Genomic DNA, 23,068 nt, shown 5'->3' with positions numbered 1-23,068 from the left:
CTTTCGAAACCTGGCGAGCAAGCTACACCGCGATGCAGAGCGCCTCTCTTGCAGAGTCTGCCACTTGAGTTTATTAAACATCTCCGTAACGCTATCACGGTTACCAAATAACCCTGTGACGAAACGCGCCGCTCTTCTTTGGATCTTCTCTATCTCCTCCGTCAGACCGATCTGGTACGGATCCCACACTGATGAGCAATACTCAAGTATAGGTCGAACGAGTGTTTTGTAAGCCACCTCCTTTGTTGATGGACTACATTTTCTAAGCACTCTCCCAATGAATCTCAACCTGGTACCCGCCTTACCAACAATTAATTTTATATGATCATTCCACTTCAAATCGTTCCGCACGCATACTCCCAGATATTTTACAGAAGTAACTGCTACCAGTGTTTGTTCCGCTATCATATAATCATACAATAAAGGATCCTTCTTTCTATGTATTCGCAGTACACTACATTTGTCTATGTTAAGGGTCAGTTGCCACTCCCTGCACCAAGTGCCTATCCGCTGCAGATCTTCCTGCATTTCGCTACAATTTTCTAATGCTGCAACTTCTCTGTATACTACAGCATCATCCGCGAAAAGCCGCATGGAACTTCCGACACTATCTACTAAGTCATTTACATATATTGTGAAAAGCAATGGTCCCATAACACTCCCCTGTGGCACGCCAGAGGTTACTTTAACGTCTGTAGACGTCTCTCCATTGATAACAACATGCTGTGTTCTGTTTGCTAAAAACTCTTCAATCCAGCCACACAGCTGGTCTGATATTCCGTAGGCTCTTACTTTGTTTATCAGGCGACAGTGCGGAACTGTATCGAACGCCTTCCGGAAGTCAAGAAAAATAGCATCTACCTGGGAGCCTGTATCTAATATTTTCTGGGTCTCATGAACAAATAAGGTGAGTTGGGTCTCACACGATCGCTGTTTCCGGAATCCATGCAGTGCGGTCTTCCTCTGTGAAACAGCTTTGGAAAAAGGTGTTTAGTATTTCAGCTTTACGCGAGTCATCCTCTGTTTCAATGCCATCATCATCCCGTAGTGTCTGGATATGCTGTTTCGAGCCACTTACTGATTTAACGTAAGACCAGAACTTCCTAGGATTTTCTGTCAAGTCGGTACATAGAATTTTACTTTCGAATTCAATGAACGCTTCACGCTTAGCCCTCCTTACGCTAACTTTGAAATCGTTTAGCTTCTGTTTGTCTGAGAGGTTTTGGCTGCGTTTAAACTTGGAGTGGAACTCTCTTTGCTTTCACAGTAGTTTCCTAACTTTGTTGTTGTACCACGGTGGGTTTTTCCCGTCCCTCAAAGTTTTACTCGGCACGTACCTGTCTAAAACGCATTTTACGATTGCCTTGAACTTTTTCCATAAACACTCAACATTGTCAGTGTCGGAACAGAAATTTTCGTTTTGATCTGTTAGGTAGTCTGAAATCTGCCTTCTATTACTCTTGCTAAACAGATAAACCTTCCTCCCTTTTTTTATATTCCTACTAACTTCCATATTCAGGGATGCTGCAACGGCATTATGATCACTGATTCCCTGTTCTGTGCATACAGAGTCGAAAAGTTCGGGTCTGTTTGTTATCAGTAGGTCCAAGATGTTATTTCCACGAGTCGGTTCTCTGTTTAATTGCTCGAGGTAATTTTCGGATAGTGCACTCAGTATAATGTCACTCGATGCTCTGTCCCTACCACCCGTCCTAAACATCTGAGTGTCCCAGTCTATATCTGGTAAATTGAAATCTCCACCTAAGACTATAACATGCTGAGAAAATTTATGTGAAATGTATTCCAAATTTTCTCTCAGTTGTTCTGCCACTAATGCTGCTGAGTCGGGAGGTCGGTAAAAGGAGCCAATTATTAACCTAGTTCGGTTGTTTAGTGTAACCTCCACCCATAATAATTCACAGGAACTATCCACTTCTACTTCACTACAGGATAAACTACTACTAACAGCGACGAACACTCCACCACCGGTTGCATGCAATCTATCCTTTCTAAACACCGTCTGTACCTTTGTAAAAATTTCGGCAGAATTTATCTCTGGCTTAAGCCAGCTTTCTGTACCTATAACGATTTCAGCTTCGGTGCTTTCTATCAGCGCTTGAAGTTCCGGTACTTTACCAACGCAGCTTCGACAGTTGACAATTACAATACCGATTGCTGCTTGGTCCCCGCATGTCCTGACTTTGCCCCGCACCCGCTGAGGCTGTTGCCCTTTCTGTACTTGCCCAAGGCCATCTAACCTAAAAAACCGCCCAGCCCACGCCACACAACCCCTGCTACCCGTGTAGCCGCTTGTTGCGTGTAGTGGACTCCTGATCTATCCAGCGGAACCCGAAACCCCACCACCCTATGGCGCAAGTCGAGGAATCTGCAGCCCACACGGTCGCAGAACCGTCTCAGCCTCTGATTCAGACCCTCAACTCGGCTCTGTACCAAAGGTCCGCAGTCAGTCCTGTCGACGATGCTGCAGATGGTGAGCTCTGCTTTCATCCCGCTAGCGAGACTGGCAGTCTTCACCAAATCAGATAGCCGCCGGAAGCCAGAGAGGATTTCCTCCGATCCATAGCGACACACATCATTGGTGCCGACATGAGCGACCACCTGCAGATGGGTGCACCCTGTACCCTTCATGGCATCCGGAAGGACCCTTTCCACATCTGGAATGACTCCCCCCCGGTATGCACACGGAGTGCACATTGGTTTTCTTCCCCTCTCTTGCTGCCATTTCCCTAAGGGGCCCCATTACGCGCCTGACGTTGGAGCTCCCAACTACCAGTAAGCCCACCCTCTGCAACTGCCCAGATCTTGCAGACTGAGGGGCAACCTCTGGAACAGGACAAGCAGCCGTGTCAGGCCGAAGATCAGTATCAGCCTGAGACAGAGCCTGAAACCGGTTCGTCAGACAAACTGGAGAGGCTTTCCGTTCAGCCCTCCGGAATGTCTTTCGCCCCCTGCCACACCTTGAAACGACCTCCCACTCTACCACAGGTGAGGGATCAGCCTCAATGTGGGCAGTATCCCGGGCAGCCACAGTCGTAGTCCGATCGGGGGATGCGTGGGACGAGCTGGCCGTCCCCGACAAACCCCCATCCGGACCCCCACAGTGATGCCCATTGGCAACAGCCTCAAGCTGTGTGACCGAAGCCAACACTGCCTGTAGCTGGGAGCGAAGGGATGCCAACTCAGCCTGCATCCGAACACAGCAGTTGCAGTCCCTATCCATGCTAAAAACTGTTTTGCAAAGAACGTCTTAACTAATTTACAGAGAGCGCAAACAAATCGACAAAATTTAAACGGTTATTAAAATACAAGATTGCCTAGTAAATGCAGTAATGCTGCTACTTGCCCACTGCTGACACTGCTCGGCGGCGGAAGGAGACTAAGCGAAATTACACTATTCAGGTACTAAAACGCGATGCTACACTCTCAAATACTATAATACGCCCGAAATTTATGAATTAAACAATGCAAGTACCAAAAACACGCAAAGAAATTAAGAATTAAACTATGTAACAAATGAGTGAGCTAGGAGTATACGACTTGCTGCTCAGCTGCTTATCCAACGGCGGCAGGGAGCACACTGACTGTGACCAACCGACACTGGCCGTTCAAAACAAAAACAGTAGACAAACGACTACGCGAATTTACACTATTCAGGTACTAAAACGCGATGCTACAACTCTCAAATACTATAATAGGCCCGAAATTTATGAATTAAACAATGCAAGTACCAAAAACACGCAAAGAAATTAAGAATTAAACTATGTAACAAATGAGTGAGATAGGAGTATACGACTTGCTGCTCAGCTGCTTATCCAACGGCGGCAGGGAGCACACTGACTGTGACCAACCGACAATGGCCGTTCAAAACAAAAACAGTAGACAAACGACTACGCGAATTTACACTATTCAGGTACTAAAACGCGATGCTATAACTCTCAAATACTATAATAGGCCCGAAATTTATGAATTAAACAATGAAAGTACCAAAAACACGCAAAGAAATTAAGAATTAAACTATGTAACAAATGAGTGAGCTGGGAGTAAACGACTTGCTGCTCAGCTGCTTATCCAACGGCGGCAGGGAGCACACTGACTGTGACCAACCGACACTGGCCGTTCAAAACAAAAACAGTAGACAAACGACTACGCGAATTTACACTATTCAGGTACTAAAACGCGATGCTACAACTCTCAAATACTATAATACGCCCGAAATTTATGAATTAAACAATGAAAGTACCAAAAACACGCAAAGAAATTAAGAATTAAACTATGTAACAAATGAGTGAGCTGGGAGTAAACGACTTGCTGCTCAGCTGCTTATCCAACGGCGGCAGGGAGCACACTGACTGTGACCAACCGACACTGGCCGTTCAAAACAAAAACAGTAGACAAACGACTACGCGAATTTACACTATTCAGGTACTAAAACGCGATGCTACAACTCTCAAATACTATAATAGGCCCGAAATTTATGAATTAAACAATGCAAGTACCAAAAACACGCAAAGAAATTAAGAATTAAACTATGTAACAAATGAGTGAGCTAGGAGTATACGACTTGCTGCTCAGCTGCTTATCCAACGGCGGCAGGGAGCCTTCAGCTACGTCATTTGCTACGACCTAGCAAGGTGCCGTATTCAATTGATATTTATTATGTGAAGCATGTATCATCAAGAAAGATGTTCTACAATTGTGGATTAAAGTTAAGTATTACATCATCTACGTACTTTATTTGCAATTCTCAAGATATTGTACTGTTCCAGACCTCACGCCAGTCAGCGTGTAATTAAACACGTTCATTTCGGCATCCTCTAGCAACACAGTGTTGGCGCTTCTGCCAACACTACATACACACTTATTGATACAATGTTGATCAAAAGCTAAAATTTTCTCACAGTCCATAACGACAGTCCTGATCATTCATCACAGTAAAATTGCAGTGTTTTTTTTTTCTCAACATCTGAGCAGTAAAAGAAAATGCACACAGAAGTAGTGGATTTCCATGCAATCTTGAAGAAGTAGTGTTGTCCTTCCAACGGAAAGACAGTGCTGACTCTTGACATGCAGACAGGTATTGGTCCACAACAGTGCAAACCCACAGTAGAGTCAGTCGAAATTTTGAAGAGTATTGGTACGTAGGTCATCACAGAGCAGACCCACTGTAGTCCTGGTAGCGATTACAGTATTGGTGGGCCACCAGAGGTGCAGACCCACTGCAGTCCTTGTAGAAATAATGGTACTGGTGAGTCAGCAAAGGTGTAGACCCACTGTAGTCCTTGTAGAAATAATGGTATTGGTGGGTCATCAAAGATGCAGACCCACTGTAGTCCTTGTAGTGACGGCCAGCAGCCATCTGTTGCGACTGTGCAGGTGCACAATCACCATCGAAGAGTCTTGCGGACAATATAGCAAATCCATATACCACCACTTGTGCACTCATAAAGTTTTTGAAATTGTCCTTAGAACCAGCAATGCTGTTATCCAGTCCCTTGCTGAATTATTAACACACGTGCAAACACTAACAGTCCCTAATTCTCACATATTGTCCATATACTATGACCAACAGAAACATGTGCAGTGAAATGTAACTTACAAGTTACTTAATTTGATGAACTGGTGTCAATTACAATTTTATAACATAAGAGTACAATTACAAAGGTAAAAAATACATCATTAAAAACATAATAATACAGATAACATTTGTAGTAATACAGGCTTTACAAAAGAATAGAAATAAACATGTACATCAGTGTTACAGGAATTATGACATAAGAACATACATGAAAGATCAGAATAACTTTTGAAACATCAACTTCACACATGAGCAACAAAACAGAATAGATAAATAATGTCTAAACATCTTTACAAAGTAAATAACATAGTATTAGAAAAATTCTACAACATAGCTCTCATCAGCTAAACACATAAAGACAGGAAAAACACAAATACACAAGGGTACACAAACACATAGAGGGATGACACAAGGAAAGGACAGGGTTTGTTTTACTGCAGTATTTTGCAAACAAAACTTTCTTTACTTCTCGGAGATCTCCCTTCGTTGTTCATTATTTCCAAAAAGTCCTATCCATACCTGCTTTCTGTACTTTTCTCGTATAGCCTCTCAGTGCATTTCTTCAAATTCATCGCAACTCATTCTCTTATAGGCTACCCCCTCCTAAGCTAACTTAAATCTACTGAGCTCAGATGCTAAACTAAGGGACGAGGCAATGCAGCAGCACAAAACAATTAACACAAACAGCAATGACAAAAAAAATGGAAAATTGCAAAGCAAGCTACAGTAAATCTAAATTACCAAGCAATGCAACATTACAACTAATATGAGCCAATGTGCAGCAACAAGAAAAATAAATCAGTAGTAAAACTAGCTTAACAGAGTAATACAAAGTGAAATTTAGTAGCACTATGCCTGGCAAACAGCAGCAGCAAATGCAATAACTTATATCTAAACATGACATAGCTCAAGCAGAAAAAATAGTACACTAAAGACAACAATGCATATAAGGGAAATGTCTATTCACATCTTAATGACTATGTAATTAAAGTGGTGCACCACAAGAAGTTATTCTACCAAAAAAATTACCAAGTAGTTGAAAAGAAAATTCCGTATGCAATTCCTGTGAAGGGAAATGTCTTTTTATGCTCCTTCGTTTTTTTTTATGATATTAAACAAAATGACCAAACTCTCAACTAGAAAGACAATAGATGTAAAATGTTTCTCATTATTTCATTAGGCATTTTAGCAAATATCATAAATTAAAAGCTCCACACTATAATCATTTGTTTTCAAGTTTGAGCGTGTCGTATTTGCGATGCTTTCTACAAAGAAATGTCAATAACGAGGATAATGGCTTCTTTTTTTTTTACCTCTGCCTCTGAAAGGCACACACTAATGGCTTTTTTCCAGGCGACTGTCGCGCAGCTGCCCACGACGCATTACGTGCAGGTGGTCACTTAACTTTCTTATGGAAATATTTACGACAGCAGTTTCCTCTACAGTGACAGTCTCATATAAAAATATTTCACAGGTCAAGAATTTGCGTTAAAAATCTGTAGAAACAAAATCTTACTGATATAACAGAGTCCAAAAAATTTTCGTCGGCATTGTAATAGATTCACGCATTTACATATATTTCATAACTCTTAAAGTACGATTCTTGGTTTCCAACAACCTTTTTCACAAACCAGAGTCCCTAACCACTACTCATTATTCCTTACCTTATTCGTCGACACTTCTTCAATATTTCATCATAGCAGATACGTAGCATACTCAAATAACTCATATAGCATCAGCTTATTGATCATAAACATACCGTAACAGCGTAATACACATAGTCATCGTAATAATAACATCATAACACCTCAGTCAAATCTCAAAAACATCGTAGCTTTCTGCAATAATGTCAAAACCTAAATAAAAATCCTCTGCTCATTTCAACAGTGTCATCTACCTCCAACGTACTTTAAAAATCATGATCCCATACCAAATACATTATTCAGAGCTCTTATAGTATCACAATGGTTCCAAAAAAATACGAACAGTTCACGAACTACAGACAAAATACAATTTTGTAAGTATGAAATTATCCAACTGTGTAATTGCGTAAACATGTGTCACTGATGTAGTAAAAAAAATGTTTATCTCTCAGTTAAATGATCAGATAGCTGTGTAATTCTGTATTAGAGAAATATGGTACCGATGTGTAAAGTTGTATAAGCAAATACCATATTAGCTAGGGCTCTTTGTGCTTGCCAAACACACGGTACACAAAGTAAGCGTGTACCCCATTGAGGATTAATGTAATTATACCCTCAGGTGTTACAGATTACAGCAATGGAATGAAATGTATCACGGAAAACTTCCTTTGTAATTCAAAAATCTTAAAAAATAAATGGTTTAAGTACAAAATTAATCACTCAAATACGTGTACTGTAGCGCTAAACTGTGCGTCTTGTTGTAAGATAATCTCTGTGGAAGTGTCGTAGTTATCGTCCTCTGAAAGCTAAGTTCTGCAGAAGTCAATGTACTTACCTCATGATAAACAAAAGTGAAATGCTTTGCATATAGATATCTTAGTTATTACGCTTATTGCCGTGATGAAGAAAGTACTGTGCTGTAACGTATTGTTGTGCTACAGAAAAGGCTGTCTCCTTGTAGCTATACCACAAAAGTTACTACTAAAACATGTTTTACTTTCCAGAATAATTCAGAAAAACTGTGCAGATATAAAACAGAAACACCACAAAAGCAACATTGTAAATTGTCACTCATTAGTAGCGTCGTGATAAAATCGTGTAGCTGTCACATGAACTAACCACTGTGTCATCTGGTATCTCACAGAAAGTACTTTAAATCCAGAATGTATTTTCAAGTAAACCAAAATGTTCCATTAAAATCTCTTTAGCAGTACTAGTATATGTTCTAAGTGTGTAAGCCTTATAGTCGTTATGTAATCGTGCAACTAACAAGCATGAATGTACAAATAACAGCACTGTGTCGTCTGTTCACTATGACAATGCATTCATAATTTCTGTTTAAAAATGTTCCCTAGGTTCTAGACTGGATAGTTAACTTCAAAACATTGTTGCATGTTAACAGTTTCTCAGAGTGACAAATTGTACTAGTAGCGTGAAGTGAAAAGTTTTATGGCAAAGATTAAGTTAAAAAACAGATCATCTCTCAAGAAACAGTTTAACATGTGAAATGTGGTGCAATCATTTACCCTTTCTAGTGCGCAGAGTTTCAACTTCCAAGTAATTATCATGTTGTATACGTCGTTGCGGAATGCTAAAATTTTTCTCAAGGTTAGCGTCTATGTTATTTTTCGCTGAGCCAGCCGGCGCACGTGGCTGCCTGCGGTGCGAGTCATTGTCTGTCTCTTTGTTGTCGCGCGTCGTTATTGGGATTAGGAGGAGGAGGAGGAGGAGGAGATTAGTGTTTAACGTCCCGTCGACAACGAGGTCATTAGAGACGGAGCGCAAGCTCGGGTGAGGGAAGGATGGGGAAGGAAATCGGCCGTGCCCTTTCAAAGGAACCATCCCGGCATTTGCCTGAAGCGATTTAGGGAAATCACGGAAAACCTAAATCAGGATGGCCGGAGACGGGATTGAACCGTCGTCCTCCCGAATGCGAGTCCAGTGTGCTAACCAATGCGCCACCTCGCTCGGTGTATTGGGATTAGGAGACCTAACTTCTACAAATTCACCTTGCCGAGAGGGCCCTGCGCTCTTTGAATCCCGCCAGTTCTGATGAAATTCAGGTCTGTCGTTATGATTATATCGTCTGTCGTCATGTCGGTAGTTCCTGTAGTTTCTTTCTTGTCGGTTAAGTGGTGGAGAATTTCTCCCTGAATTATCACTGCACGGTGGACCGTTGCGTCTGAAGTTATACTGTCTCCCGTAATAATAATTGTTTTGGTTCCCATATTGTCTGTTTCTATGGTAGTCTCTGTGGTAGTCATTACTATGGAAATGCGATCTTTCTCTGTAATTATTTTTACTCTGCGAACGGTTGTCATACGGGTGGCGTCTGTTTTGGTCACGATTTACGTTCTAAGAATAGCCTTGTCATGTCCAGTTATTATTTCTGTCATTGCGGAATTGTGACGGATGTGACCTGTAATTGTTTTGCTCCTGTTTTCGCATCCCGCGATAGTCAGTGTCGATTTCCAATTCTTGTAACAGTCCCTGAAAAGCTTCAATGCCGTCTTTGCAACGTTCCTGCCAAAATAATATGTCGTAAATGTTCAGGTAATTTGAGTAAGCAAATGCGGATGAGTTCTGAGGGGCTGTATGGGTTAGACAGGTACTGATTCTTGTGCAACATGTCTTCAAAATATTTCACAAGACTGGAAAATTCAGATTGTTCAAAGTGTTTCATCATCATGAGGCTATGTTTTACTCGGTCTTGTGTGGCTTGAGAACAATATGCTGAGTGGAAGGCATGGTAAAATTCTCCTTCACTGTGGCAATCGTGAATGACCGATCGCATTCTCTAAGTAGCCACACATAAATTCTAATCTGTGCTCTAATGACCAATTGGGAAGAAAACAATGAGAGAATTGATGGAGCCACGCTTGTGGATGAATGTCGTTGCCAGAATTCTTAAATGTTTTGAATTTACGGGTAGTAAAGAACAGCTTATAGTCAAAATCATCGTGTCGGCGAGTCGCATATCGGTCATTGTTACGTCGTGTCGGCGGTTCCATCTCAAAATTCGGTGCACATTGCCAATTTCTTTCATAACTTCCGAAATGCCCTGTGTTATTATTTTGCGGCTTTTCCGTATTTGTAAGTCCCTCTTCCCGTGTTGGAGCGCGAGTGTCCTCTGAAATTTGTAATTTTTGTATTACTTGTGCCAACTGATCTTGTACTTCCCGGATTTCTCTTTGGTCTTGGGTATTAATTTGATTCTGATTTTGTTTGAATTTCCTAATTTGTTCGCACTATGTATCTTTCTGAACCAATTTTCAGAGTATCTACTGTGTCCTTTAAGTTTTCCTGAGTTTTTGCAAGTTGCGTAACCAAATCGGTAGATGCAACTGAGTCAATTTTAGCTTGCAAGGTCTCATGATTTTCATGAACAATAGTTTGCAGTTCTTTTATGGCTGCTTCGTGATTCTGTAATGCATTTTCATGCCGCGAAAAAATAGGTTGAAAATGCTCACAAATTTGTGTTTTTACGTCATTACAGACTTTTTGACATTTCGATTCAATGTTATGTAACTCAGTAGTTAAATCTTCACGTGTTTGTTCAAGCGTGGTGTCTAATTTCCGAAGATTTTGTTCCATTGTGTCTAACTTTTGAAGCTTTTGCTGTGTTTGTCTCTGATTTTGTTCCATTGTGTCTAACGTTTGAAGATTTTGTTCCATTGTGTCTAACTGTTGCTGTGTTTGTCTCTGGTGTTGTTCCATTGTGTCGAACTTTTGAAGCTTTTGTCCCATTTGTTGCATTAACTGTAATAACAATGCACTGGTGTCTGAAACATGTTCCTCAGTGCTTCTCGGCAGTGAATTTGCACCGTCAACATTCACATTTTGACAAGCGGAAAATGTGTCTTGACTCATTTGAGAGAACAGTGAGAACCCAAAACCTGAGTCTACAGTATTTGCAATATTGTGTTCTGTCATTCCCGATTCCTGAGGCGAGCAGTTGCCGACCGATCGATCGATAATGCTTCCCTGTTCACTACCTGTTTCACTGTCTACACCATTATTTGACGCCCGCTCCATTTCCCTATGCACAGTTACCAAATTACTACTTTGAATATTAGTGAATTCATTACACACACTGCTTTCGTCTTCACTGTCATTTCTCAGTTTACTTTGGAGCCTAGTATTACGTTTTCACACGCCATTATTGTCACAATATTTCACACGAAAACACAGAAAAACACAATTTGAAGAGCAAAAATAAGAGAACACATTAACAGAGCACTGAAAATAATATCTAGTTAATTGCAGCTGCGAAATACTTGGTGCAGATCTACATGCGTGCCACACCTGTTTTACTGTACAACAATGAAAGACTGCAACTACAAAGGAAATTCTATCTATAATTACGCGCTAGCAATAAACAATAGCTACACTAATTACACAAACTACAAGAAAAAAATCAGAAGATTCCAGTGAGGTATCCTCGGCTAAGGGTCGACATATGAAACATCCCCTTTGAACAATTATACAAGACTGTGCTTAAACTGACACACAATATTTTTTTTTAGCGCAACGCAATCTGACTTTCAATAATCCCTACAAAAGAATGGCTCTGACTAACATTAACCTATACCTTTCACAAATCATTTACCTCACAAAAATCTTCGTTACTCGAACTACTGCAATACAGCGAGCGCCACTACCGCCAGCTAAATAAAATATTCAAACTACGGAAGGCACTAACTACTGATAGGCATAGTTAGCAAATGAAAGATTTTAATAGGGAACAAACAATGTATTTACCTTAATAGTGTTGAAAAATCATAATAGACATAGCAGTTCATGACATCCAGTCTTACAAATTTCAAAACTCCGCCATTTCTCTCCCCACATCCACCACTGCTGGCGGCTCACCTCCAAGTGTGCAACGCTACGCGCTGTTAACAGGCAACTGCCCAACACTACAATGGCAGACAACAATGCAAACTGGCCACAGACTGCACACAGCACAGCCAGTGGTTTTCATACAGAGCGCTACGTAACGCTGCCAATAAGAAAACATAAACAGCCTACTTACATAGTTCTGTCAGTGGGCGCAGCAGCAAATCCTCACCAAACCGAACTTCTTTTCCAATGTTCTATTTACCGATGAATGTTCCTTCTCAAAAGGACTGGTAAATACAAGTAACGTGGTCCAGCGACAACCCACGATTCCTTAGACAGGTGGAACATCAGCGACAATGGAGAGTTAACGTCTGGTGTGGGATGCTTGGTACTACAGTTATTGGACCTTATTTCATCAATGTTAGTCTACATGGCACAGCGTATGCAAACTTCCTCTGACGAATTCTTCTTCCTCTTCTGGATGAGGTGCCGCTAAGAACCAGAATGCTTATGATGGGCGTCCAGCTCATAATGCCTTGTGTACACGTCATGATCTGAACCAAAGGTATCCTGCCAGATGAATAGGTCGAGGAGGAATAGTTACTTGGCCTCCTAGGTCTCCTGATTTAAATCCTCTGGACTTTTTTCTTTGGGGACACATTAAAGAGGTTGTCTATCGCAATATTCCAACTCCAGAGGACATGCAGAAATGTAGTGTGCTTGCTTGTAATTCTCTTCAGCAGGCAACACTGGAAGCAGTAAATAATTTTTTCATCCAACGAGTACGCCAGTGTATCGGTGTCCAGCGTCACCACTTTGATCACATTTGAATGTTGTACTCCTGGGCAATGGTACAGGAGAGTCAAAGTCAATTTTGTGCAATGTTTCTACTTGGTTTTCATTTGTTTTCTGACAACTCCAGCAAGTGGACAAGTTCGTGATCCTGGTCTCAATTCACTGAGTTTTAGTAACAGCTACAATGCAGTGTTGTCGTTTCTACAGATGTAAATAGAAGTATGTGAAAAAAGGACAAGTTCCTTTTCGTAAGTGTGTGCAACAAATGTATAATTGTAAATTGTATCTTGATATAAAGCACTTTATTTGTTGAAAAGTGTCGAGAAACGCTAATGTAGGAATAATTTCTGCGATTTTAGGGCATGTGATTTCAAGACAAGTGCCGGATGAATCTGCAAGCGTGCCTCAGTAAACTGCCAGTAGTCAGTGCATGCATATTGGTGCATACGCAGATAAAATTTACACGTGGCAGTCTGATTAATTTCCTCCAATTTATGCATGTTTTCAAACCCTTGTATGTATCTAAGTATTTCTGCATGAGACATTCTCCTATCCAGCATCATTGTAACGTAATTGATGAGAACAGACTCGACAATATGAGTCAGTGCAGTAGAAAACATAAAAAAGTGTTGGCTTCACTTCTTTTATTACTCCAAAAGTCTAGCATTGATCTTGTATTTCTTATTTTTGTGTGTGCAGTGTATGGTTTTACTTTTCTGTTGCGATAGCGACAAAATGTTAGGTATATTTTAAGTTTCTATAAAAAGCGAAAGAGTAAATAAAGTAAAATTGAAAATAATAATGGACAAGTAGGTGGTGTTAATCGCTTACCGTATTTACCGTTCAGTTTCATAGTTCCAAATGTGTCGTTTTCTCCTGACACTTCAGCGCCATCTACAGCGTTATTGTAACGTAATTAAATGGAACAGAGATTCGACGATATGAGTAAGTGCAATCAGCTGTCACTTCTTATCCCATAACCGAAAAAGCGTAAATAAAGTGGAATCAGGGCCACAGTACTTTGAAGAAAAAGCACAATACCACTGCTCTTCAAATCTTTAAGCCAACTTCAGTTCCTGGTATCAAATTGTTCAGATGACTGTAAAATGCATATACAAAGTTTCACGGTACCGGTACTGCTGAAGGTGATTGTCTGTAGCAGCGAAGAAATAACACTCAAAATACTCTAAGCGCTGTACGGGCTAAAATGCGCCGTCCCAAAATCATGTGACTTGAGCTGCAGGAGATCTTGCGGACAGAATTCTCGTTCTGCGCATTCTCATTCCATAGATACTTATACTCCTTGGGCCACATGCAAATTTTCTGAGAAGGATTACAATCATAGATGTTGTACACGTATGTCAGAGATAACATGCATAACAAATTGTAAACACTAGTGCGCGGCTTGGCTGTTTTTGCACTGGCAGGGTTGCGTCAGTGTGTCATCGCAGGAGTGTGGTGATTGTCTGTGTGGTTGTACATACAGCATTGTGCAATTGTTATAGTTTTGTGTTTGTGACTCTGTGGTTATACAGCCGCAATGGGCGGTCAGAAGAGATATAAGAAGGATGGTAAAGAGACGATCTCCCTTTTATCTATGTCATATTGTGAAATTATTTCGTTACATCATTTGCTTTTGTTTTCTAGCAAGTTGAGTGGTAGCGATGAATAAGCAAGTAATATTGCCCAGACTCTTTAACAGTTTTTAACATTGTCACCCTCACTGTATTAGTACATACTTATATAGAAGCAGTATGTTCCTACTTTAAATTTTCGTCCGTCACTATTTTCTGCAAGAGGATACCAGTTTGTTTACAAATAGTATGTAAAATACCCGTGTAATGCATTCATGGTCCCTACAACTACGTTTTATACACATTATATGCATTCTTGGTCGCTTATGTGGCCAGGTGAAATACCTTTTCTCGCAAGTTACAACACAAAGCCACAGAATAAGCATCATTATTTTCACATTTTTCTAAATGACTTGGCCATAACATGTTATTGCTATTTGTTTACTTTGATCCCTGTGTACAGAAGTACCAGCTAAGAAATTTCGTAGTTAAAATTAACACACAGAATTAAAATAAATCGTCCAATTTTTGCGCTTTCTAGCACTTTTATAAAAACAGAACAACAAAATGAGAGCTTATTAAATGATTGTGAATGAACACTTGTTATTACTTTAACTTGCAGCGTGCTGTTCTGATGTGAACAATTTCTTTTGCATCACTGTATGATAACCAGTTGACAGTTGATGAAAAGGAGAATTTATTAAGAATTTTGTTTGTTTCCGCAGATTTATAACAGATCACATGTAATTTTTTTTCAGATCCAAAGAAATGGAAAAAGAAGAAAAAAGATGATGATGATTATTCATATGCTGATGACGACGGAGAACAAGGAGAAGGAGGTATTGCCAAGTACTGATATATTGTCTTCCAGTTTCTCTTTTGAAAAAAAAATTCTGCTATATTATGTCAGATATACCACTGAGACATGTTAAGGTGGTTTGTTTCTCCGAAAAAGATTAGAAAATGAATGGAAAAGGAGCAAGATTTTCGGTTCTTATAGCAGTGTTTTGTATTACAGTTTGCATGAGGAAAATTGGTTTTTACGGAAGCTACTGTGCAGAATATCGCCAGGTTATCACAGAATTGAGCAGCTAAATTTTTACTGATAAGAGCTAATGTAATGATGATGGAAAGTTACAAATGACCTACCAGGATTAGTTTACAGATCCTGGGAACATTGCGTCAAGTAATTTGATGAGTGCTTGCATAGTTCAGTCAGTAGAGCTCTTGCTTGCAAAAGGCACAGGCGCTGAATTTGAGCCATGTTCGGCGACACAGTTTTAATCTTCCAGGAAATTTCATATCAGAACACTTTCCACTGGAGAGTGAAAATTCATTCAACAGAAAAGAACATTTGAAGTGCAAAAACTTATTATGCTTTTGTACACAGTGCTTCAGACATAACATACATTATTTTCTTCTGCCATTCCAACCTCGAAATGGCAATAACGTGCTGAAACTTGGCAGATTATTGGCCTTTTATGTGCTTTTCTGCTGGTCAGTGCCACTTGTATTTAGTGAATAATTACGTGTGTTTGTGTACATGATTAGTAAAAAGAAATTATGTACAACACAATAAATATCATCCAAAATGTAAGTGGATTTGACATCTTGGGTCGTCGGGTGTTCTGCCAGATATCAGCATCGTACTTGCATGATATTTCGCTAACGTAACTTGTTACCTTCATCAGGTGTGACCTGAGACTACTCCTCGAATGGACCTAGTCCAGTATTTATGCCTGTGGCCTTCCCCCTTCACCAGGCGCTCCCTCTGCAGTCCGCACCCGCTCTGCGTTTTATCTTGTTCACCGCCCTGGAGTTGATATGATGTTTTATTCTGGCAAATACTGGTCCCACTTCTTCATCTCGACATCTCAGCAAAAAGCTGAGAAAACTCAGCATCCTCCCTTTCCTCTGTCGAAGCTTGTCCAGCTTCTTGATCATTAGATTGCCGGGAAAGCCTGAAGAATTACATCAAGAGACTCTATGGGGAGGAGATGTACCAGAATATCAAGAAGCTGGACAAGATTCGACAGAGGAAAGGGAGGATGCTGAGTTCTCTCAGTTTTTTGCTGAGATGTCGAGATGAAGAAGTGGTACCATTATTTGCCAGAATAAAACATCACGTCAACTCCAGGGTGGCGAACAAGATAAAACGCTGAGCGGATGCGGACCGCAGAGGGAGCACCTGGTGAAGGGAGAGGCCACAGGCTTCCTGATGGAGGTAACGAGCTACGTTACCGAAATATCGTGCAAGTACGACGCTGATATCTGGCAGAACACCCAACAACCCAAGATGTCATTAGATGGCTGGGAAAGCCTGAAAAATTAAGTGGATTTGTATTGTAAAATGGACAATATAATGAAAACAATTGTTCTTTCTTCAGTTCCCTAAATTAAAGTGAATTACAGAACTGTTAATGTAAAAAAGATAAGGCCAGTATAATTCTCCATCCTTTCCATGTCTCAGCTGGTGCTCTGTCAATAATGTCAAAGTTGTTGGCAGAACGTTGAATCCTGTACTCATTCACCCATTCCCCTTTCATTCTATAACTGCTCATTTGCATAAAGGTAATTATTTATCGCAAATCCAGCTGTTCAGTTAACCCTCACTCAGTATTAGGATTTTTCTGGCTATTAATTACTCTTCTGCCTCCAGCACTTATTTGCATATATGATTAGTGGATAAGCAGCATAGTGAATACATTGTTGTAGGCAATGTAGTTGTGAAACTAACAGCTGCATCAGTAGTGCAAGTCTGTATGCCATATGCCAGCCATGTGGCCTCAGCAACATAGAGAGTATGAGTGTTGCAATTTTTTTTGGTGTGTGTGTGTGTTTATAATATTAATTTAAGTCTTAGGAAGTGTTTTTTCTGAAGGTGTTAGTCTAGAGTGTAGCCTTGTATGGATAAATGTGGATGCTTAGCACTTCAGACTACATCTACGTCCATACTCCGCAAGCCACCTGACGGTGTGTGGCGGAGGGTACTTTGAGTACCTCTATTGGTTCTCCCTTCTATTCCATTCTCATATTGTTCGTGGAACTAGAATAGAAACTTTCAACATGCTGTGCCACAGAAGAATGCTGAATACTAAATAACTGGATTGAATAACTGATGAGAAGGCACTGAAAACATTTGGGGAAAAAAACATTTTTAGAATAACTTGACTTAAATAAGGGATAAATTGATAGGACACATACTGAGGCATCAAATAATAGCATGATAATGGAGGGAAGTGTGATGGGTAAAAACTGGAGAGAGAGAGAGAGAGACCAAGGATGAATACAGTAAGTAGGTTTAAATGGGTGTAGGTTGTGGTAGTTATCCAGTGATGAAGAGGCTTGCATGGGATGAACTACCATAGAGAGTTGCCTCAAACCACTCTTCGGGCCGAAGACTACAGCAGCACCAAATAACATCATGGTTCTGATTTCAGTAGAGTAAGTTTCATGTTCAGTATATCATTTGTACAGTTAATTGTAATTATGTGGTGTGAGTCATTGTTCATATGTAAATATGGCTTCATGCTGACCGTTTACAAGTGGTTTCTTTTTATTTTTGTAATACAGATGTAAATTAGTAATGTCTACCCACCAACCTTTAGACATTACAAGGATAGAAATTCTGTTATGGAATATAGGAGTTGTGAAGGAGATCCTTATTCAATTGATTTTCAAATTTAACTTTTCTGTCTGTCTGTCTGTGTGTTATAGATGCCCCTTCTCAGCACAATTTCTAATAAAATCCTGTTGCACTGAAACCAATATTGGACGGCAGCTGTACTTCTTCACTACATTCAACAGCATTTTCATTACAATACCATCATGTTTGTTTTACAGAGGGTATTCCAGATGCTGCTAAGAAAAATGTGGAGGCAGAAGATCAGTCTGCCCTGGAAGATGAATTTGGAGCTAAAGATTACAGATCACAGATGGCACTTAAATCTGACCATCAGTCTAGGCCTCTTTGGGTAGTAAGTATAGGCATTCCATTACCGAGATTCTATTTATTTATATTTCCTTTCCCAGATTGTTCTCATACTATATCCCCCTGCCTCATGATGCCTTGTATTTGTTTCCTCCGCGTTTGTTCATTTCTTCATTACCTCTACTGAAGGTTTATTGACGCCTTATAATGTTCCATTTCATTTTATGTGTTTCCCCGATTTCTGTTTATTTTTACAATTTTTGTTTTTTGCTTCCCTACTGTAGTCATATTCTATTTGCTTGATTACTGATATTTGCACTTCTCTAACTTCTGTTACTGTTGCATTTTTCTGTTTTGTAATTTATTCCATATCTAGGAACAGATAAGCTGTGTGCAAGAGGCAAGTCTGGTCTACAAACGAGGGTAAGTCAATTATTATCCACAAAGTAGTTATAAAATTTTATTGTAATCGAATAGGAAACTTATAGGAACATTATTTTTCGACATAGTCTCCTTGTGTTTCAGTGCACTTGGTCCATTGTTGTACAAGCTTCCTGATATCCTCGTAAAAGAAGATTCTCGGTTGAGCTGTGAGCTAGGAATGTACTGCTTCATCTGAGGCAAGTCGACGGCCCCTTAATGCCTATTTGAGTGGACCAAACAAGTGATAGTCAGGAGGGGCAAGATCGGGACTATATGGTGGATGATCCAGTACTTCAAATTTGAGTTTCTGGAGCGTTTCAGCAGTGTAGGCAGTAGTATGCGGATAGGCATTGTTGTGCAACAACACAACACCTTTTGACAGCAATCCTCGGTGTTTGCTTCGAATTGCAGGCTTTTGCCTGGCATTAAGCATCTCACTGTAACGTACAGTGTTTATTGTTATTCCCCTTTTCCTCACAATGTTCTAGTACTGAACCTTGTGTGTCCCAAAAAAAAACATAAGCATCAATTTTCCTGCGGACGATTGGGTCTTGAACTTTTTCTTGCACAGCAAATTTGGATGTTTCCATTCCATACTCTGCATTTTACTCTCCAGCGCGTAATTATGGATCCATGTTTTGTCACCAGTAATGATCCTGTCTAAGAAGTTGTCCCTTCGTTACCATAGCGATCCAAATGTTTTTTGCAGATGTCCAAGTGTGTTTGTTTATGCAACTGTATGAGCTGTTTTGGGACCCATCTTGCACAAACTTTATGAAACCCAAGTCTGTTGTGGATGGTTTCATAGGCGGAACCGTGACTAATTTGCAGAATACGTGCCACTTCTTCAATAGTTAATCATCTGTCTCAGAGTCATTTCACGTGAATCCTCAATGGTTTCTTCATTTGTGGCAGTGAACGGTCATCCAGCTCCTACATCGTGCATAACACTTGTGCGACCATTTCGGAATTTTTCAATCCATTCATAGACACTCCATTGTTGCAAATCACTGTTCCCGAAATGTACCGAAAGTCTTAAATGAATTTTGCCCCCTGATATGCCTTCCAACCACAAAAAATGGATCACTGAACGTTGCTCTTCTTTGGTGCAAATAGACAGTGGAGCAGCCATCATTAACAGCACGGCAGCAATAACGAAACTAAACTAGCAACTTGAAAATTGCAAAGATATAACAACAAATAAACAAACCAAGCGTCATCAATGTAAAACAACAGTACTACCAAAATAAACAAAAATATAACTAAATTGCGGATAACAATTGACTTGCCCTTGTATTTATTACCGTCTGTAATTTTTCCTAGCTTACCAAATTCTATTACTTATTTGTTATGACTAGTGGAAGACCATCAGTTGCATGGAAACTTCAATATTAATTAGTTGAAATATTGGATAACAGCTTTACGATATTCTAGGAATGCACTTAGTTTTAGATCACAAGGAAATTAACTGAGTAAGTTGAATAAATTTAAGATAAGACTGACTGCTAAACTTCTCATATTGTTCTGTGTCAAGAATAAATTTCTTGTGATTCAGATACACTAGTTTTTGTTTAGATATTGCTCGGAGTAGAGTCCTTAGGTCCAAATTTATGTATTATTTTGGTAGAGAGAATTATCTGACACTTACTTAGTTCATATTGAGGTCTTTTTGTAGTAGCTTATTTCAGTACATTTTTTATTTATTTCACTTTGCAAATGTTTGTTTAATAGAGTATTCTGCAGCATAATATTCTGTGGTACTTGCATAATTATTATCTGAATGTAGACTTTTCCAGCATATATCATTGATGAAAAGCTCTGTTGTGTGGCAATGACAAAATCTTATACTTTTGTTTCCAGGCTCCAAATGGCCATATTTTTCTAGAATCATTTTCCCCAGTATATAAACATGCCCATGACTTCTTGATCGCAATATCTGAACCTGTATGCCGACCGGAACACATTCATGAGGTCAGTTTTATTCCAGAAATTTCTTGCATTTTGTAGAATACTTTTATGACATTTACAGTCAGTCTATTTAATTGTTTTGGAATGCTAAAATTATAGTGTTAATGCAAATGCCAAAATTAGAGGTCAGCACATGAAGTGCTCCCAAGTCAGCTGATGTTGACTGTGCAGTGTATTCCCAGTAGTGAAATTTATGAACAATTTTTTCTTTGGTGACTTACATGCAGTTACATTTCTTTTCTTATGTGAGTGATGTGAAATTTTGCATACCCCAACAATCAGATTGCTGCTGTGTTGAGTTCACTTACTTTATCTCCTGGTAACATTGATTTTATAAGTAGACAGTGAATACAAGGAAAAAACATTCAGAATCATAGAAAATATGAACCTGTAAAATATGAAAACAATGACAGAATAAAACGTTCTTTAAACTGGGACAGTTGCTAGTTAAGGAAATCTTTCTCTGTCTTGTGGACAGTAGAATACAATGTTGCTCTGTCACTGCGTCGTTGGATGACCCATACATCAGTTGAGAGTGGAGCACAATGCTATTGGCACATTTTGTTATCCCATGCTTATATTACCCATTCAAGGACTTCCCTGAAATAACTATGCTATAATATGTGATTGACAGACACCAGTGATGGGGAACACAGTTGCCAAATCATACCATATACAGCATTTCACATGCTCATGAAATCAACAGTAACAGGTGCACACAAAAAGAAAAAGTAGTTACTGGCTGTTGTTGATGGTGGAGAGGGCAGTGGCGATGGCTGCAGCAGCTGTGTATTCAGATCTCTGTCCCCTCCCTACTGTTCCCCACTCTATGTGACAGCCTTGTCTGATACCCTACCACTTGACTCACTGAAACATCAGTCACAAAGTTATTTTGATCAAAGTATACTGCAACCAACTTTTGATTATGAAACAAGCAGGTACATTTCAGTATCTCCTCTGAACAAAATGAGCACACAAAAGGATGGTATATTTGTTGTTTTAAACATTTTTCTGTTATTAAGATCATTATAAGCAAGACTTAAACAAGTAATACTTACAGAAGTCTGTTCCTTTTAGCCCTGAATAGTGTTCCACATTAAGTTTACTCTCAAACATGGAGAATATCCCCATGTTTCATCTTCATGGTAATGGCTGGGTGTGGTCTGACTCCATAAATCTGAACCTGCTGTTATTAGACGTTAACTGTAGATATAACAGTAACAGAAAAATTACTGTCTGTTTCAGTTCATCAGATTCTTCAATTTCTGTCATTTGAATAGTCTTAAACAGAATTTTTGCTTTAGTGATAATTACAATGAAGGCTATGCTTTGTAGGGATTCTTTGTAGAGCAACCATTAACATAACAGGAGACAACTTAAAAGAAAACATTATACTCTCCTGGAAGAATGTATGTGTTGGCACAAGCAGTACTTCTGACTTGAACTGTCCTTTTGTGTCCCTTGTACACGATGAAAAAAGACATTAGTGTAAAAGTGGAAATGATAGACTTTATATGATTATGAGGGGTTGTTCCATAAGTAATGAAACACTTTTTCTGGAAGCAGGTCGGTTTTATTCAGGATTCCAGTACAACATGTTATTCCCCACTCTTTTGGCTACAAAATTGTATTTTTCGACATAACTTCTGTTCAATGCAATGACCTCACTCCATCTTACTGGGAGGATCTATATGCCTGCATGGTACCACTCTAATAGCCGATGTAAGAGCCAGCATCTTGCTGCATCATTAACCTTCCCATCATCTATGTACAACTTCCAGTGGAGTACATCATTCATTGGACCAAACAGATGGAAGTCAGAAGACGAGAGTAACAGGCTGTAGAGTGGACGAGGAAGAACAGTCCGATAACATTTTGTAGGCTTCTCTCTCAGTTGCCCAGACTCGAGTAAGGTTTGTGTTGTAATGGAGAGGGAGAAGTTCATTTGCATTTTTGTGATGGACACGTTGAAATCATTTCGTCAGTTTCCTGAGAATAGCAATATACACTTCAGAGTTAATTGTTGCACCACGAGGGAGGACATAGTACGCAATAACCGCTTCAGTGCGGCTTTGAATGTTTTCTTTGGAGGAGAGGTGATACGGTGCCACTCCATGGATTACAGTTTTGTTTCCAGTTTGAAGTGACGAACAATGTTTCATTGCCTGTGACGATGATCGACAAAAAAGTTTCACAATCGGCCTCTTAATGCACAAGCAGTTCCACACACATCGTCCTTCATAGCTCTTTAGGGTCTCCTGTTAAGTGGTGAGGATCCCAGTGGGCAAACACCTCT

General features: G+C 39.8%; 1 protein-coding gene across 1 annotated transcript in view; it reads left to right on the top strand.

Annotated features, from left to right (window-relative positions):
* The first annotated feature begins 14,261 nt into the window (after positions 1-14,261).
* The window catches only part of LOC124789628 (general transcription and DNA repair factor IIH helicase subunit XPB), a 99,701-nt gene continuing 90,894 nt past the window's right edge, over positions 14,262-23,068 (top strand). The window contains exons 1-4 of the mRNA XM_047257049.1: positions 14,262-14,447; positions 15,209-15,289; positions 18,294-18,427; positions 20,665-20,775. Coding sequence (XP_047113005.1) covers positions 14,417-14,447; positions 15,209-15,289; positions 18,294-18,427; positions 20,665-20,775 — 357 coding nt within the window. The 5' untranslated portion in view covers positions 14,262-14,416. The remainder of the gene's footprint in view (positions 14,448-15,208; positions 15,290-18,293; positions 18,428-20,664; positions 20,776-23,068) is intronic.

The sequence above is a fragment of the Schistocerca piceifrons genome, chromosome 3 (assembly GCF_021461385.2).
Source record: "Schistocerca piceifrons isolate TAMUIC-IGC-003096 chromosome 3, iqSchPice1.1, whole genome shotgun sequence".
Classification (NCBI taxonomy): domain Eukaryota; kingdom Metazoa; phylum Arthropoda; class Insecta; order Orthoptera; family Acrididae; genus Schistocerca; species Schistocerca piceifrons.
This window is presented reverse-complemented; position numbering and strand designations above follow the sequence as displayed.